At 38.6% G+C, this 17064-nt stretch overlaps 4 protein-coding genes across 4 annotated transcripts; 2 read left to right on the forward strand and 2 right to left on the reverse strand.

The window, feature by feature from the left end:
- The first annotated feature begins 5711 nt into the window (after positions 1 to 5711).
- On the forward strand, positions 5712 to 10152 carry LOC133727932 (uncharacterized). The gene is made up of 13 exons (XM_062155331.1): positions 5712 to 6153; positions 6504 to 6616; positions 6720 to 6776; positions 6920 to 7015; positions 7092 to 7162; positions 7266 to 7308; positions 7419 to 7499; positions 7584 to 7643; positions 7962 to 8012; positions 8237 to 8334; positions 8426 to 8474; positions 8881 to 8925; positions 9411 to 10152. The coding sequence occupies exons 1-13, from the start codon at positions 5814 to 5816 to the stop codon at positions 9903 to 9905; spliced, it is 1599 nt and encodes a 532-aa protein (XP_062011315.1). The 5' UTR covers positions 5712 to 5813; the 3' UTR covers positions 9906 to 10152.
- Positions 10153 to 10558: 406 nt separating this feature from the next.
- On the reverse strand, positions 10559 to 11242 carry LOC133730916 (uncharacterized). Its single transcript, XM_062158418.1, has one exon. It carries the CDS (start codon positions 11240 to 11242, stop codon positions 10559 to 10561), a length of 684 nt encoding a protein of 227 aa, XP_062014402.1.
- Positions 11243 to 11534: 292 nt separating this feature from the next.
- LOC133732021 (3-deoxy-manno-octulosonate cytidylyltransferase, mitochondrial) lies at positions 11535 to 14841 on the forward strand. Its single transcript, XM_062159480.1, has 8 exons — positions 11535 to 11844; positions 12130 to 12175; positions 12836 to 12922; positions 13018 to 13142; positions 13414 to 13553; positions 13699 to 13750; positions 13882 to 13992; positions 14396 to 14841. The coding sequence occupies exons 1-8, from the start codon at positions 11569 to 11571 to the stop codon at positions 14486 to 14488; spliced, it is 930 nt and encodes a 309-aa protein (XP_062015464.1). The 5' UTR covers positions 11535 to 11568; the 3' UTR covers positions 14489 to 14841.
- A 1163-nt stretch (positions 14842 to 16004) lies between these two features.
- On the reverse strand, positions 16005 to 17064 carry LOC133733596 (uncharacterized). Its single transcript, XM_062161236.1, has 2 exons — positions 16448 to 17064; positions 16005 to 16351 (listed from the first exon to the last, which is right to left on the reverse strand). The coding sequence occupies exons 1-2, from the start codon at positions 16823 to 16825 to the stop codon at positions 16169 to 16171; spliced, it is 561 nt and encodes a 186-aa protein (XP_062017220.1). The 5' UTR covers positions 16826 to 17064; the 3' UTR covers positions 16005 to 16168.

Consider the following 17064-nt stretch of genomic DNA (forward strand, 5'->3'; position numbering starts at 1 on the left):
GAATTTGTTTTGGATCCTAATTTTAGATCCTTTGGACTTTAGGGATAGCCTGTCAAGGACTGGCTGGTAAAGTACTAACAAAAATTGGGTAGGTTTTTGAGAAAAAAATAAATTTAGGTTCGACAATAACAAAAGATATTTTGCATCTAACTGACAAAATCAATCTCTCATAATAATTGTTCAAATAATCATTACGTGTTATTGTTAAAAAGACGTTGTACAAGTACACTCGTTGTAAGCATAATTTTTGTAAAGTAAATTAAAATTAGTTAAATTAGGTAATCTCTCATAATAATTGGTCAAATAATCATCACATGTTTATTGTTTAGGACGTTGTACAAGTACACTTCTTGCAAGGAAGACTTTTGTAAAGCAGATAAAAAGTAGTTAAATTACGTAATTTTTCTAAAAGGTAGTTGTCATTTAAAAAATGACAACAAACTCACTCTTAACCATAGTCAAGGTTGAGCTCTAATGAGGACCATTAAATGAGGATTTTCTAATCAATAGTTGTGAGATCCACTTTCGATCATATTTCAGTAAATTAACCGTTAGATGTTTAAATATTCATGAGTAGATCATTTCTGCAAATTTTCAACAAAATTGAAAATCGTTAAGGCATTCATGTATATGATTTATCATTTATGAACATGAAAGGTTTAGGTTTGATAGATTTTGTTCGTCTATTAATTTGATCTAGTTTGGTATCTTAATGATTAGCAATTTTGAAGAAATTTTTCAAAAGTGATCTACTCATGCATATTCAAACATTTAACAGTTGATTTTATGAATGTAATCGAAAAGTGGATCTCATAACGGTTGAATAGAAAGTCCTCATGAAACCCTCATTTTAAAGGTGCTCATTAAAACCTCTCTTACCATAGTCATAGGAATATTTTGAGAAAATTTATCTTTGAAATCCACTAACTACATTGCATGAAATAACCATCCTTTATTATGATCGCAAAATTATAGGAATTCTGAAGCTTTGACAATAGTTCTAACTCAATTGCACTAGTTACAGAGTTGCCACCAAGTACTTGCTAGCTATTTTACTTTTCTTTTTTTTTTGTAGGGCTAAAATGACTGCCCTTAAGTCTTGACCATTAATGAAACTATAGAGTATAGGGGGGAGACATGGTACCTAAACCACGACATGATACAGTAAACATTAAGAGAACGTCCCGAGATAATAACAGTAGTCTCAACTAAGAAAATGTATTCTAATATGTACCAATTAGCGAAAAGAGCTCTACTAGCTACTCCATTCACTTTACAATTGTAGTGACATACCAAAAAGACACTACTCACATGAATCCATAATACAGTAATACCAACTATCTCACTATGTTGCCACCGGAAAATAAATCTAGTGACACTCAATTTCATCCTGTCACAAGAAGACTGCTACCATTTAATGCAGTAGGAACTCGTCACCTGACTAGGAGTCTAGGATAGAAAATACACACAAGGTGTGCAAACCAGGACAAAAGTCATCTAGTCCTACCAGAAAATGGTAGCCACTTAATAAAAAGCCATGAAGTACTAAGAGGTAAAAACAAATAACAAAAGACAAACAAGGCCCAAATGGGTTCAAGCCCAACGGAAATGGTTTCAAAAGCCCACTATCCATAGCCCAAGCATGCCCACCACCGTCACACCACCCCTGCCGGATCACCTCTAGTAGTGTACCATCGTCTCTCCTATCTCGTTGCACCTCTAGATCAGATCGCCCTCCAAGCACCACACACCAATCTCAATCCGGCCACTCCATCATCCCTGCAGTCAAGCTACCTCATCTCGACCAACGGAGGGGATCGAGAGAAACATGTCCACAAACCACCTTTGGTTTTGATATAAACGATCAGGTCCACCACTGAATCTGACAGTCATTGATCGAGTCCGCTAACGCAATCTGTTCATAACTCCAAACCTATGCCAGCTGGCTCAACCTCTTCTTCAACCAACCTCGTCTTGAAACCTTGAACCTAGATGGCCACTAAGAACCCCATAGCTTTGCCGATGAATAGCGTACCAAGACAGTCGTCCAATGATCAACGGCGTCATTCGGACACTCTATCGGACGAAGAAAGAAGAAGTCTAGTGAAAACCTTAAGCGCATGAGGCATATACTCTTTTCTAGACGGTAATATATAGGGCTGCCACTTGGTTTGGTAATTACCAAACCGACCGAATACCAACCGATACTTTAGGTTTGGTAAACCGACTTTTTGGTAACCGAGACCAATGAAACCGAAATCGAAAATTACCGAAAAAGTTGGTTTGGTTTTGGTAAATACCGAATCTACCGATTATCTAAATATTAGTTTTATATACTATGGTTTTCAATACACATACTTGTATATTAAGAAATAAACATAAAAGTTTTTATAATAGTATGAACATTACTCAATATACTACATAATTAATAGTACTTGTATTTTGAGTAACCTAGTCCAAGATGGTTAAATAACCTAGTTTTATTGAAAATAGATAAAATTTGATGTCATATATACAAAATAAAACTATGATTAGTAGATGAATACGAAGTTTACGGTTATAAAATTGAAAAACCTAATTTTGTTCATTCTAATTTATATTACAAAGAATTAGTTGTTCTAAAGTTGGTAATACCGAAAACCGAAATACCGAATTTGGTAGATATGATTAAAAACCGAAAATTTTGGTTGGTAATTGGTAGCTCAATTTTGAAACCGAAAGTTTTGGTTTTGAAGTTGGTAATACCTATAACCGACGCGATTCGAACCGACCGAGTGACAGCCCTAGTAATATACATTGTTTTCTTAGTACATCATACAAATGTTTTGAGGCTTTGCATATGTTCTTTATTAGTGAAGCAGGTGATGAATGTTTATGTAATATAGGAATGTTATAGGGTGCTCTAGAATGTTGTGGGGGTGGTCAACTAAATTTGAGCCTTCAATTATAACAGAAAGCCTAGTAAGGAATTAAATTCAGGGACATTTATTCAGGTAATTAATAACTAGTCACCACAATTCAAGGAACAATTGACAAGTGGCATCACGTTGTTGGGTCAAGGTGAGTAGAGTAAGGTCCAAGGCATGGCATCGAGATGTAAGGTGCAAGTTACTAGCTCGAGACTTGCAGCCTAAGTTAGTACCTTAAGGCTTGCGGTTCAAATTTCAGGAGATTTGCTTGAAGTCCAAGTAGCACTTCACACTATTTAAAGAGCGTCCAACTGTCAGGTAAAATGTCGGATTCCAACTTGTTATACTACACAATCAACTAAGAAAAATATTGACTTAGACATCAGAGGGTTTTCCGCCAGGATGAGAAGTAAAATAGCAATGGCTAATGTAAAGAGGATGAAGAGCACCAATTTTGTTGACATTTATTGATGCTTTGAAAAGACATCAGTAATCTCCTTGGTGCGATTCTTCACGCTCGGAATCAACCTAATATTTCTTGTTGGAAAAGAGTTATTATGGATTAGTACTGACATTCTATTAAGTTAGCAGAATTTTTATAAATTTTTATTAAGGGTAAATAATAGTTTCGGTGTTCAGTACTGAAACTCCATTTCAGAGAAGTTTCAAGGTCAGGTTCTCTCTCTTTCTCTCTTTCTTTTTCTTGCCGAGCCCGAACCCTGGCCCCATCTTCAACTTCCTCGGATGTGCTGTTGACTGCCTCAACGATTTCGTCTCGCTCATCATTAACCCCCAAGTCTCCCGTAGAAATCTTCTGCGACCTCTCTCTAGGTCGACAAGAAGACCACGTACAGTATCTAAGATATAAGGTAGAAGGGCAAAACAATCATAAAAACAAAAAGGAATAAGAAGAGAAAAACAATTATAATAAGGAATAAAAAGAGAAAAATAAAAACTTATTTGGAAAATCCGTTTTGATCCATGAAGATCGCTGCCGGTGTCATCACCTCAATCCTCTTCCCATCCTTCTTCTTATTCTTCTTCAATCCACCCTAGCTACCCAAATCCAGAAACGATTATTCCTTCCTTGGCCAACTACAACAAGTCTCAAACCTTCGATTCCGCTAGAAAAATGTCCGTGAAATCGAATTTGTACAGTGCTTTGGAATCTATAATAAGCCAGTCCCTTCAAGGGACAAATGTGTGGGGAGATCGGTCGAGATTTCACCATGGGTGTCGGATAAAAGACATGCAGCTTCATGCTACCGAGCAGGGAAAGAAAGACAACAAAGGATCCATATCGTGCTCTTCGACGACTACGCATTCCCTAATGGCAAAGGCGTGCTCTGTGTAGTTCTCGGTAACCACTGACCTGGGTTGGGCCCCTTGTATTTATAGGTTGTTTTCTGGACCATGTTTTGTAGACTTCTACTGAATAATGTCATAATGTTTGGTATTACACTATTACCGAACAGAGTGCAAGCTAAGATTAAGAATCACAAACAATGTAACTTAATGATGAATGCTAAATTAAGGTGTTAGGGTTTAAACATTTTTTTGAATCGAAAGAGGTGAGTCAATTTTATAATTCAGCAAGCAGTACCAGAAACGACACACCCCAGTAGGGCCGTCAGAAAGAGCCGTCCTTTAGGACATACGTACAAAGAACCTATTCTAAACAAATAGAAACCCCGCATTCCTGGGTACACCCACCTTTTAGGAAGTCTACACACCTTTATTCTAACAAAAACCTAGATGCTCAGAAGCAGGTAAATAAAAGTTTCAACCGAACTTCTGGTTTTTGCGATCTCTCCCCACTCAAAGAAGGAAAAAAGTAGTCATAACTTCTTTCAAAACAGAAGGAAGAATGACTAGAATTAAAACACAAAATAAAATAATAAAAGCGCAAAATAGCCCAGTCCAGCCCAAAGTCCACAGTGGAGCCCAACAGTTCAACCTTCCAGAAACCCTAGCAGTCAACTGGAACCCCTCGCAGCCGCCGCCGAAGTTTCTATTGCCCAAAACGAGCCTGGCATCGTCGTCCTCCCTGCCATGCCGATCGCTGTCAAAACCACCACCAGGGACGCCGCCCTCACAAATGAAACCACCAGCCACCAAGGTATCGACTTCAGAGAAGCCAGAACCACTGGTATCTGCCAACACGCATCCACCAACGTCAGGGCTCCACCCCTCGCCGGAAGTCCATTTTGGTAGCACCTCAGTAATCCTTGTAATTCCAGGCCGCCAGTCCTCAGCCCTAATAAAACCACTGCCGTGCACATCATTCCCCATGGAGACACCGCCAACCAAAAAGGACGACAACGCCGCATCACTCTGACGATCAAGAACCCAAAATTGGCCATCACAACCACCAGAAACGACCACCACAGGACCAGAGACCATAGCCATAACAGGTCTGCACATCAGCATGACCACGGGAAGATATCGGAACCAGAGTCCGAAAGGTTCAGAAGCATGATAACGGAGAGGACCTCCGTCTCCATCCTTCCCACGCTGACCGGATAAAGAGAGAAAGCAAACTACCCCGGCCAGAATTTTCACACCGCTGCAGAGAAACCCTAGCGGAGCCATTGGGTTCATAGAATAAATACTCAAATTCATTGAACCAAAAGCTCAATGAAAACTTGATACTGAATGTAATAAGTAAGATACACTGTAGTTATTAATATAATTATAATTTTACATTAAGGTGTATTGATTTTTTAATAAATGAAGCAAAACGTTGGATGAACAAAGTATTTTGTAATTTGTAGTCGAACCTTGGTTTTTTTATTTTTTATTTTAATGCGAGCATAAACCCTAATTATTTACCAAAGAACAAAAACCCCAAATTTTTGACATCCCTTCTGAACTTCCCAAATCCAAATTCCCAGTAACTGCACAATGGAGCAGACTCCTGATACCCCCCAAAGGATTCTCTACGAAACCCTATGCCCTCTCTCTCTTTCCACCCCAGACCAATCTCCGCCGCCGTCCGATCACCTCGAACCCTACTCCGTTTTCCGCAACGAGATCTCTATCTCCTCTCTCCGCTCCACTTCGGCGGACACCGCCGCGCCCAACTTCATCTCCCTTGACGTTGCCGCCGATGAAGCCGAGCCGAAATCGGCCTGGGAATCTCCGGCAGCCGAGCCAAAGACTCCGGTTCCGGAGCCGAAGCTCGAGAGCGGATGGTTCCGCGGCCGTAGTAAATTCAAGAGCCCTATGCTTCAGCTCCATAAAGGTATTGCTCTAATTTCAACTCCTACTGGTTTTCTTCAGGTTACATTAGTTGCCAAGCAATTCAATTGAGAATTTTGATTATATCTTAGTTTAAAAAATTGGATGTTGTCTATGTCAGAGTGTTCAATTTGATTATTTTAGTTATATGTATGAGGGAATCATAGTCTCTAATCTGTAATATGAACCTGTGAAGTGCTTACAACTTGTTTTCAGCTGGTTCGATTTTGATTTTGAGCTGGGTTTTTCTGGTTTTTGTTATTTATATAGAAAGTTAGGACCTTTCTGAGGAGAAGAGTGTTTAATTGTAATATGGTTAGTGTATAATTTGAAGTTCGTTGATTGGTGTTACAGAGATTCTGGACTTTTGTGAGTTTCTCTCTCCTACTCCACAGGAGGAAGAGGCACGGAGGACAGCAGTAGAACGTGTTTCTGAGGTTATCAAATATATATGGCCTCGTTGCGGGGTATGATTTTTATTGCCTGTGCGAGTTAGTATGAATGAGCATGGGTGAGTGTAATTAAAAGCTCATAATAAGCTGATGCTGTACTATGAATGCTGCTTTGCAGGTTGAAGTTTTTGGGTCATTCAAGACGGGGCTGTATCTTCCTGCTAGTGATATTGATGTAAGTTAGCGGATTTTGATGTTAAGTATGAAGTTATGAATTGAAATTTGAAGTTTCATAAGAAAATTTGTCACTCCTGTATATAATGCATGCTAAGGTGTTCATTTAAGTTAACACGTTTCATTGATTTCTATGACTTGTAGGTCGTCATTATGCGGTCTGGTATTCCAACCCCACAACAAGGGTTGTATGCACTTTCTAGGGCATTGTCACAAATGGGATTGGCAAAAAGGATACAGGTTGGCCTCTATCTGTTATTTTGAATACTATTGTGAACGGGTTTTAGTATCTTACTTGTTCTCAATGGTTGCTCAGGTGATTGCAAAGGCTCGTGTACCTATTATTAAATTTGAAGAAAAAACAAGTGGTATCGCCTTTGACATAAGGTATACTTTTTAACCTTTCGCAATGTAGAGTTGAACTTGTAAACGAGGTTGGATTAGCTACTGAAATTTTGACTAATACATACATATATCTTTTGCTTCACAGTTTTGATATAGACAGTGGACCAAAGGCTGCTGAATTTATCAAGGTTTGTTGCATTTTTGTTAATGATCTGCTAGGTTATCTGTTTACAGTTGAATTAGTGTCCTACTGGATTGTATTTTACTTACACGATTATCACCATTGGCCCCTTTTCAGGATGCAATATCTAAGTGGCCTCCTTTGCGGCCGTTGTGTTTAATTTTGAAAATATTTTTACAACAGAGAGAATTGAATGAGGTATGACTTTACATTCACCAATATGCCTTATTTTTCTGTATACAATTTCGTACTCCAATCTCAAGATTCCAATAACATGTACAGGTATACTCTGGTGGATTAGGTTCTTATGCCCTCCTTGCAATGCTAATTGCAATGCTGCAGGTGAGTGAATCTAAAATATACATTTGGGGATTTAATGCAATTTAACTTGCCTGTGCATATAGCCATACTGGTGGCACTGGTTTGATTTTGTACAACTTGTTGAACATTGCAATGCAAGGCGATGATGAATGTAAGAGTAAAAGTGAAGGCCAAGTTACTAAAAGATTTGAGCGAAGATAAAATTTACACATATGTGAACATAGTTTTTGTCACTTGGTTAAACAACTATTAAAGTTTCATCATGTAATTCTGATACCTCTCATAAGGGCCTTTTTTTTGTTTTTTTCCTGATTTATATCGTGCATTATCTTGCTACAGAGCCTCAGGGAAAGCCAAGCTTCTCCAGAGCAAAATTTGGGAGTTCTTTTGGTAAGTTTGTTGGAATTAAAAATTGAGGAGTTATTGGTTGAAGAGCACTAGCCTAGAGTTTTATCCCAGCTAGCAGGGGTTTCTATAGTTTATTGTGTTCACCCTAAGAGAATCAAGTATGTGACTGAATTGCATGGAACACAGAATGTACTCCTGTTTTTTACGTGAGACTAAAGTTTGTCTGAAGGATTTCATGAATTATTTGTGTTGTGTTTGGCAAATAGGTAAACTTCTTTGATTTTTACGGGCGCAAACTGAACACTTCAGATGTTGGTGTGTCTTGCAAAGGGACAGGCTCTTTTTTCTCAAAGAATAGCAAAGGGTATCAGTAACATCCTTGATAAAGTGATCTTCTTTTTTGTTGATTTGCTACTCATATTTGACTTCTGCAATTGGTCTGTCATCTCTGTTAGGTTCACAAATAAAGGACGGCCATTTCTTATTGCCATCGAGGACCCACAGGTTTGTAGCAAATTTTAATTTCTTATATGGTGATTCATAGGGGACTATTAGGAAAATCAAAGAATATGGCCATTTGTGAAGTTCTGCTGGATTGCTATGTTAGCTCATACTTCAGTGTTGCTAATTTGATATCCCTAGCCAGCCACCCCTGCCCTTTATAATTATTTTCTTTGCTACCTTTAAAAATATCTAAAGTGAAGGATGTGACTATTCTCAAAGTAATTCTTTTATGCTTCTGGTTCAGTACACTGACATTCTCATCTCTGGCCCAGTTGCAGAATACTGTATCAGGGAGCAAAGAGAAATAAAAATATTAAAAAAACTGTCCTTTCCTCCTAGAAATTATGTCTTTCTTTTATGGATGTTTGACCTTTTTTTTTATTTTTTTTATTTTTTTATGATGTAGGCACCAGATAATGATGTTGGGAAGAACTCTTTTAACTATTTTCAGGTTTGTTGAGTAACTCGTTTATGATCCCTCTCTACTTTTTCTGCCAATTATGGAATTGACATTTATATATTAAATTTACGGCCTATGATATTGGTAAATTTAAATGAATATAAATTATTATGTATTTGCTGCCATCATATTACCATAAATAATGTGATCGATGACCCGGTGGCTTAAGCAATGTTGTTCCACATTGCTTGTCAAAGAGATCTGATGTGGGTATATCTGTGGTCTGGGTTAAAAATTATGTCCAGATTTCATTTTGCTTTGCCCTCTGGCCTAAAATGATTCTTATGGTTGGATGTGTGGCCCTCTGGCACAGCTGCACGTGTACTTTTTATTTGCGTCAACAAATTAGATAGTTCCCAACTTGGATTGTTAGTGGGAGTGACATCACTACATCCTTAAAAGCAACGCTTGCCAGTCCAAGTTTTTTTAGTTTGTATATCTCTCTTTCTCGACCTCACTTTCTGTATCTGTTGCAGATTAAATCAGCATTTGCAATGGCTTATACTACATTGACAAATCCTAAGAACATTATGTCCCTGGGCCCGAATAGGAGCATTCTTGGTACCATAATTAGACCGGATGCAACATTGGCGGAACGAAAAGGAGGGCCTGGTCAGGTGACTTTAGATAGCTTGCTTCCAGGAGCAGGGGAGCCACTTCGGCCAGAGTCTGAGCAGCAAGAATTTTTATGCAATTGGCAGTATGATGACGACGATCCCCTGCCACGGGGAGGTGACTTTGTTGGAGATGTGAACGGGGAATCATCATCTGGAAAGAAGAGGAAATCTCCGTTTAAAGATAAGTCTAAATCATCAGGTAAAAAGGGGAAAAAGATAAAGGCTGAAGAAAATGACTCGAGGAAAAAAGAGAAGGCATCCATGAAGAAGGAACGGAGACAGAAACGGAAACAATCCCGAGAGAGTCTCAATGGATATGGTGCTTATGTTGGAGGGTCTCCATGGAGTCGCTAGAATCCTTCTCAAGCCTGTATGTCATCTGCGTTGTTGTCCCTGGTTTTATTCTCCACTGCTAGTGGGTTCTGACCAGCATTGCCCTTCACGTACCAAATGGGTGCGTAACATGAAGGGCAGCAGCACATTACTTGATGTTGTTCAGTTCAGTGACAAAGCCGACATCATAGGATAAACCCGTCCGTGCAGAAGTTTGAAATTGTTCTGCAAGGTGGGAATATTTCCGCCAGTTTTGCCGTGTGCAGTCCTCAAACAAAAAAGAGTCCTCAAGTGTAACATGCAATCTTTAGGATTAATTTTAAGTTATATTTCTTTGACTTTGACTCAGAATCCGACATGGATTATTAATTTATCAACATTTTACGCAGTTAAAATGAAACTATAGACTCTACATCCTCAGACAAAAAAAGGAAGCTCTACATCCAACCTTTGTTCAGGCTGTAAATTATCATGCATGCTCAAATTTTTGACTGGAGCTCCGTAGAACAGAATGGCATAACCATTAAGAAATAAACTAATTTGAGATCAAGTCAAACTAGCCTACATATTATGAAGTATATATTTATACTTGATGGGCTCAAGTTAGGAAGACCTCAAAGATTTTATTTTTTATTTTTTTATTTTTTTTAATGGCAACAAAAAAAAAACAACAACTAAAAGACAAAGCCTCTACAAACACCCTCTCCCAACTGATTTAACTGGAACGCTGGGGACACCAAAAGGGGCAAACAAAAGAACCATACATAAGGATTAGTAAAAGTATGAGCTGCTAAAGCTAACCGATCTGCAATAAAATTGGCCTCCTGAAAGATATGGCTGAAAATGATCGACTGAAAATGAAGAGTGAGCGCCTTGATGTCATTAACTAGAGTCCTGATGCGCCAAGGTATCTGACATCTACCTTGAACACAATCAGTTAAGAGCTTGGAATCTCCTTCCACAACTAAATTGGGATGTTGATGTAAAAGAGCAGTGTGTAAACTGTCTCGTAAAGCCGTTGCCTCCACCACAAGAACCGAAGTATGCCCAAGCTTTCTGTTAGCTGCAAACAGAGGATTACCATCCTCATTGAGGATTACAAAGCCGATAGTGGCCATCCCATTTCTAACAGAACCATCAAAGTTCAACTTAACTTGATTCACATTAGGAGGCTGCCATTTGATATGAAAGAATTTTGAAACATTTGGATTAGAGGTTTTAGGATTAGCCTTAAGATAACTAGAACTTAGCAGAAAAGCTTGAAAAACACAAGAAGTAGGAGAAGCTTGAAGATGCTTAAAGATTAAATTATTCATGCAGTTCAAAATAGCCCAAGCAGTGTAGAGAATTGAAGCCATCGCCTCAGCAGAAGAAGAATTCTTACTCATATGCTCAATCCTAACCCCTGATTACAATAAGCGTCTAGAATAATTTCCGAAATAATATCTTTGAAAGAAGGAAGACCTCAAAGTTGAGTGCAAAAGTTGCACTTGCCTTAGAAAAAGATAAAAAAAACTAATGGTCCATAATTTCTAACAACTTAAACGGTTGAAAACTATAAATATCCGAAAATCCTCCTCATCATCTAGTTCACGAAATCACAGTAACAATCAGAATCTACGGAACCCAAGTCGGTGCATTGCTTCAGTGATAGAGAGAGAGAGAGAGAGAGAGAGAGATCATCATGAACCCTAAAGCGCTTTGCTCTTCTTCTTCTTCTTCTTCTTCTTCTTCCTCTTCCTCATCATTGACATCCGGGTCTTGGAACAGCTCCAAGGTATGGATCGTCCACGGAATCGTCGCCGGAGTCGCAATTGCGGCGGCGATCGGCGCCCGGGTCTACCTGGGCCCAGTTAAGAAGTTCCGGAGCCGGGTCGTCGGCATCATACCCGCCCGTTTTGCTTCGTCGCGGTTTGAGGGGAAGCCTCTTGTTCAGATCCTCGGAAAGCCCATGATCCAGGTCCCCCTCATTTTACTTCACTTCTCCTTCAAATTGTTCGTTTCAATTATCGCATTTTTGACTGAAATGTTGTCAGTGTTTGTTGATTTGGATTCAATTTTGTTTCTTTGATTGGGATTCTGAGCATTATGGATCTAAATTTTGTTTTTTTTTTAGTGGGATTTTGTGTGTTTACCCAATTTTGTATCTGTTATTGGAATTAATGAAGTATTTGCTTGGAGACTAGAAACTATGGTATTGTGATTTTCAAAGCGTTTCGCTTACAATTTTGGTTTGTATTTACAGAGAACATGGGAAAGGGCAAAGCTGGCAACTACATTGGATCATATTGGTATGTGTCTTCTCACTTAAAACTCCATGGGATTTTGTTTTAAATGGAAAAGCTTACTGGAATTAATACTTGCATGCCGCTATAGCCAACTTTAGGATCCCCATATGTCACATTTGGAAGAAAGAATATTATAGGAGAGCCTTTAGCAGCCTTCCATTGCAAGCTGGTTTTGCAACAGCTAGTTGTGACCATGGTTTCTAGCAATTGATATCATAGATGGTTTCACGAAGCCAGTTGGGGCTAACAATAGTAAAGCACGATTCCCTGAGCTATCAGGGGTGAGTTGTTATAAAGTAGGATCTGTGAAATCACTCAACTCAGAATGAAGGGTTTCCATAGATGGTAGTTGTGGAGCATGGTAGACTGATAGTCCTATGTTTTAGCATACCATGTTGGGAGCACAAAATATCTTGGGCTAGTACATGAACTGTTGCACGCCCTTTCCTGTGCTAGCTGGTTTCAAGCATGAGACATTGGATTTGTGACTCATGAAAGATGCATCAATGCAATTTATAATTCTCTTACCACCCAAGGCACCTTCCTTTTTTTAGGCTTACGTCCTGTTGATGACATTAAGATTTGTTTAACTGCCCCTCCTTCTCTCTGTATAAATAAACAATACAATGTAAATATTTTATAATTAGCCTATTCTTGGTGTAGTTGTGGCGACAGATGATGAGAAGATAGCAGAATGCTGTAGAAGTTTTGGCGCTGATGTCATAATGACCTCAGAGTCTTGTGCTAATGGTAGGTGCTTTGTGATCCTCCCTTTTTCTCCTCCATATCTGCAGATTATCTGTGATTTTATGTTATGATAGCTTATTAGTGTATTGAACTTTAAGGTACTGAGCGTTGTTATGAAGCCATTCAGAAGCTTGAGAAGAAGTATGATGTAGTTGTCAATATTCAGGGGGATGAGCCTCTTGTTGAACCAGAGATAATAGATGGGATTGTTAAAGCTCTGCAGGTAATTTTGTTTCTCTCTTTTCATTGTGATTATGCCCCTTGCAATTTAAGTGCAAGCACATGCAGTTATGCACAATAAACTCATGTTGGCACTTATAATATCTATTTACCATAGTTAGTCTCCTTTTCTGAAATAAGTGAAGTAATGCTGGTTATGTATTTATACAGCATCAGTGCATGCTGAAATATTAATGTAGTTGTCCATTTCTCATTGCGTGTCTCATTCCTAATTAGTTTCAGTGTAATCATGTTGGAAATTGTTGTCTCACCAGGAAGCCCCAGATGCAGTGTTTAGCACCGCAGTCACGTCTTTAAAACTTGAAGATGCATTTGATCCGAATCGAGTGAAATGTGTGGTGGATAATAATGGTTATGCTATCTATTTTTCAAGGGGGCTGATTCCATTTAACAAGTGAGCATGAGCTTACATATTTTTGTTTCTTTTTCTGTTTTCCAAAATAATATTTTAGTTGGCATAGAAGACTTTTTGAGATATACCGTATACATTCTATCTGCTGCTTAGCAAGACTTGACCAATTGTTCACCTTTTGATACAGGTCAGGCAAGGCCAATCCACAGTTTCCATATATGCTCCATCTAGGAATTCAGGTATCAAACGAACTTTTACTTTGTAATTATTTGCTTGTCGCACAAACTCCTCTAAAAAAATGAATTATTCTGTGCCACTTATAGTGATTTTAAATTGTGAGTTTATGGTTATGCGTTTCATTTCTTATCAGAGCTATGATACAAAGTTTCTAAAGATATATCGAGAGCTGAAGCCCACCCCTTTGCAACTAGAAGAGGATCTGGAGCAGCTTAAAGTTCTTGAAAATGGTTATAAAATGAAGGTTTGTTGCAAGACTCTGATCCCTTGTTTTTTCTGTATGCTCATTGTAATTTTAGCATATTGAATTGGTAGGCAGTTGTTAAAACTAAAATTAGACATTTGACAGAATACCAGTTTGGAGATAAGAACTCTTTTATCTAGGTACAATAAACCATAACTGTGGTCTGTGATGATTAAGTAAGGTAGTTCATCCAAGGGCTACCAATTTAGTTCAATGGAACTAGCTATCAATTTAGTTCCATTGAAATTTCCAGAAATCGGAATGGCAAAACTTAATGCAATGCGTAGGTGGTAAGGGATTGGGAAAAGAATTAGCAATAGTATATATCAATTTGCTCTATAGATCCACGTAACTGAAAAAATGTGTTATTTTCCGAAAGTTCATACAAATTCTCTGTTTGCAGGTGATTAAGGTTGACCATGAGGCTCATGGTGTCGACACTCCCGAAGATGTTGAGAAGATAGAAGCTTTAATGCGTGAGCTAAACATGTCGTAGTTCCTGGTGAATTGGTAGTGCATCAGAATATGACAATTGGAGTAACAACTTGTCTAGGCTCACACTTGTCATGTTTATAGTTGTAATTAAGCATCACATGGGATTTGCTTCCATGCTGGCTTGTATACATGAGTACATACAGCTGTCTGGTTAAATTATCTAGGAAGGGGAAAGGTACAAGGTTGGTGTTTATACAGATCCCCCTGTATATCAAGAGTGATTTAGTTTTGCTTTAAGAAAAAGAGATGATTTAGTTGTGGATTCGGCTCATTAGTTGTTAAGTTCAGAGATTTCTATGATGGTTAGTTGAACCTTTGACATTTGTATCTCTAGTTTGTGTTATTCCTCTGTTATTTAATATGTGATCATGTAATTGTTTTCTATTCCATAATAAAAGTACCGGTTATTTTTCACAATTTTAATGAACAATGGGGGAAAAAGAAGAACATCATAGAGAAATAGTAAAACAAGATAATAAGGAGTCATTGGATCCAAGCCTTGGTACATGGCACAAACTTTCAAATCATAGCAGATGACAGTATTGTAAAAGCTGTTCATGACTTGCTAGTGAAAAACCCAAACAAGTTTCATCATAACAAACAAAATGCTTATAAAATCTAGACTCCAGAATTGAATATAGATTAATTTTGTTAAGGTCAAAATATAACACAACCCTGTGCCAGTGGCCTTCACCTTTTCAAAGCAGAGGACTGTCATTTCATTATTTCCCAGAGCTTTCATCTTTGCGTGTATTTATGGAATGTGCAGTCTGATGAAATATCAGAAAAGAAAATAAATTTGCAGTAGCAGAATCCCTTGTGCCTTCAGGTCTCTGTTTTTATCAGATAGAAAAGACCCTGATTTGGCTGATCAATGAAACCAAACACCATGCACTCTCTGCTTCACTTGAACACTGTAAAAACCCATGCCTACCCTACCAACTACCAGAGGAATCATTTCCCAACTTTGCACAAAAGTTACACGAGCTTTATGGCACAAATATATGTGTCCTCTCAATCATCAAACTCATGGCTTAAAGTCGTCCATAGCAAACTATCGGCTAAAATTAACAATTTTAATTATAGAAGTAGTCAAGTACTTAGGGAGATTCACAATGTTATTAGTAAGGAACAATATTGCTAATTATACATAAAACTCATTGTCAAAACTTCTTTATATGGTTGTTACTTCCTTACGTGATTCGCAATCGATTATACATATATAGTGTTATATTGGAAGAGATCGAATTCCTGACATAAACTAATTGGATGAAATTATTTTGGGGAAATTAATTGGATGAAATTATTGATCTAGATTGACGAGGATGGTATGCTGAACACAGTCCTCAAATGTTCAGTCTATGCTAGAATGTAGATCATTTTTTAGGTTGATTCAAGTTGAATGTACAGCAAGTGAAATTTAGTCTAGCAATTGATTCAACTGACTTTCTTTACCAGTAAATCAGTAATGTATAGCTCAGAGATTAAAATTGAAGACAGACAAAATGGAAGGTAGAAGAAGACGAAGAAGAAGCAATCCAAATTTGACATATCTAGCTAGTCAAAGGAGGAGAGAGCTAGAGAGGAACTAATAAGAACAACAACTAACACGTGTCATGTAGAACAGCCACCTGGCAAGTGTCATTCTCAGAAAACACAAAAATTTCAAAAGCTAGGCCGCTCAATTCGCCGGTTTCCGTGGTTGTTGTTCGGCGACCAACTGAACCTCCGTCTTAAAGAGCAGCACCGACAGCGAGTCGTCGATAGAAAAATAGAGGAAGCCACCCGGCGAGTGAGTCACGAACGACCCGAAACTCTTTCCCACCACGCAGTGCCACGCCGGTCCGTACAACGAGTCAAACTCCTGTACAATATATACGCACTAATAAGTTGGAGAAACAAAACCTATCAGACTATGTTAACTCAGTGAAGGATAAAGGGATTCATATCATAGGTATACCTTTTTGAGAGCTCGAGCTAGATGAGTTGGGTTTGGCCGTGGTTTGGAGGATAGTGCTTTTGCTGCGGCGGCGGCTGAGTCGATGAGTGATCTGGTGCGGCGGAGAGCACGGTCTTGCATGTGGTGCGGCATGTTGGACGATGATCTCAACCGTACGTTGAGGCTGATTGCGGTGGCAGCTAACTTCACCTCCTGGTCTACTTCTCTAATTAGACCTGCTTGTACTTTGCTCTGAGGTTGAGCCTGAACTCGATCTCGACAGACATGATCGGAGTAGCCTTGCTTATGTTGTTGTTGTTGTTGTTGTTGTTGTTGTTGTTGAGGTAACAATATGTTTTGCTCGTGGCGCTGCTTCTGTTTTTGATCGGATTTTTCCATTTTCAATATAATGAAGGAAGAAAAAGGAAGGAAATGTCTAACCAAAATGTGAAACCAGTTTGAGACTTGGAGAAAATAGATACAGACAGGGAGAGAGAGAGAGAGAGAGACAGATGGACTCGGAGAGAAAGAGAGGGGTGGTTGGTGAAGGTTTGAACTTTGACTGAGCTACATTTATGACCAGGAGGAATGAGAACTTTAGTGCCATATTTGGGCCATGACTCCAGGAGGTCTATATC

This window comes from Rosa rugosa, chromosome 2, assembly GCF_958449725.1.
Source record: "Rosa rugosa chromosome 2, drRosRugo1.1, whole genome shotgun sequence".
Taxonomy (NCBI): domain Eukaryota; kingdom Viridiplantae; phylum Streptophyta; class Magnoliopsida; order Rosales; family Rosaceae; genus Rosa; species Rosa rugosa.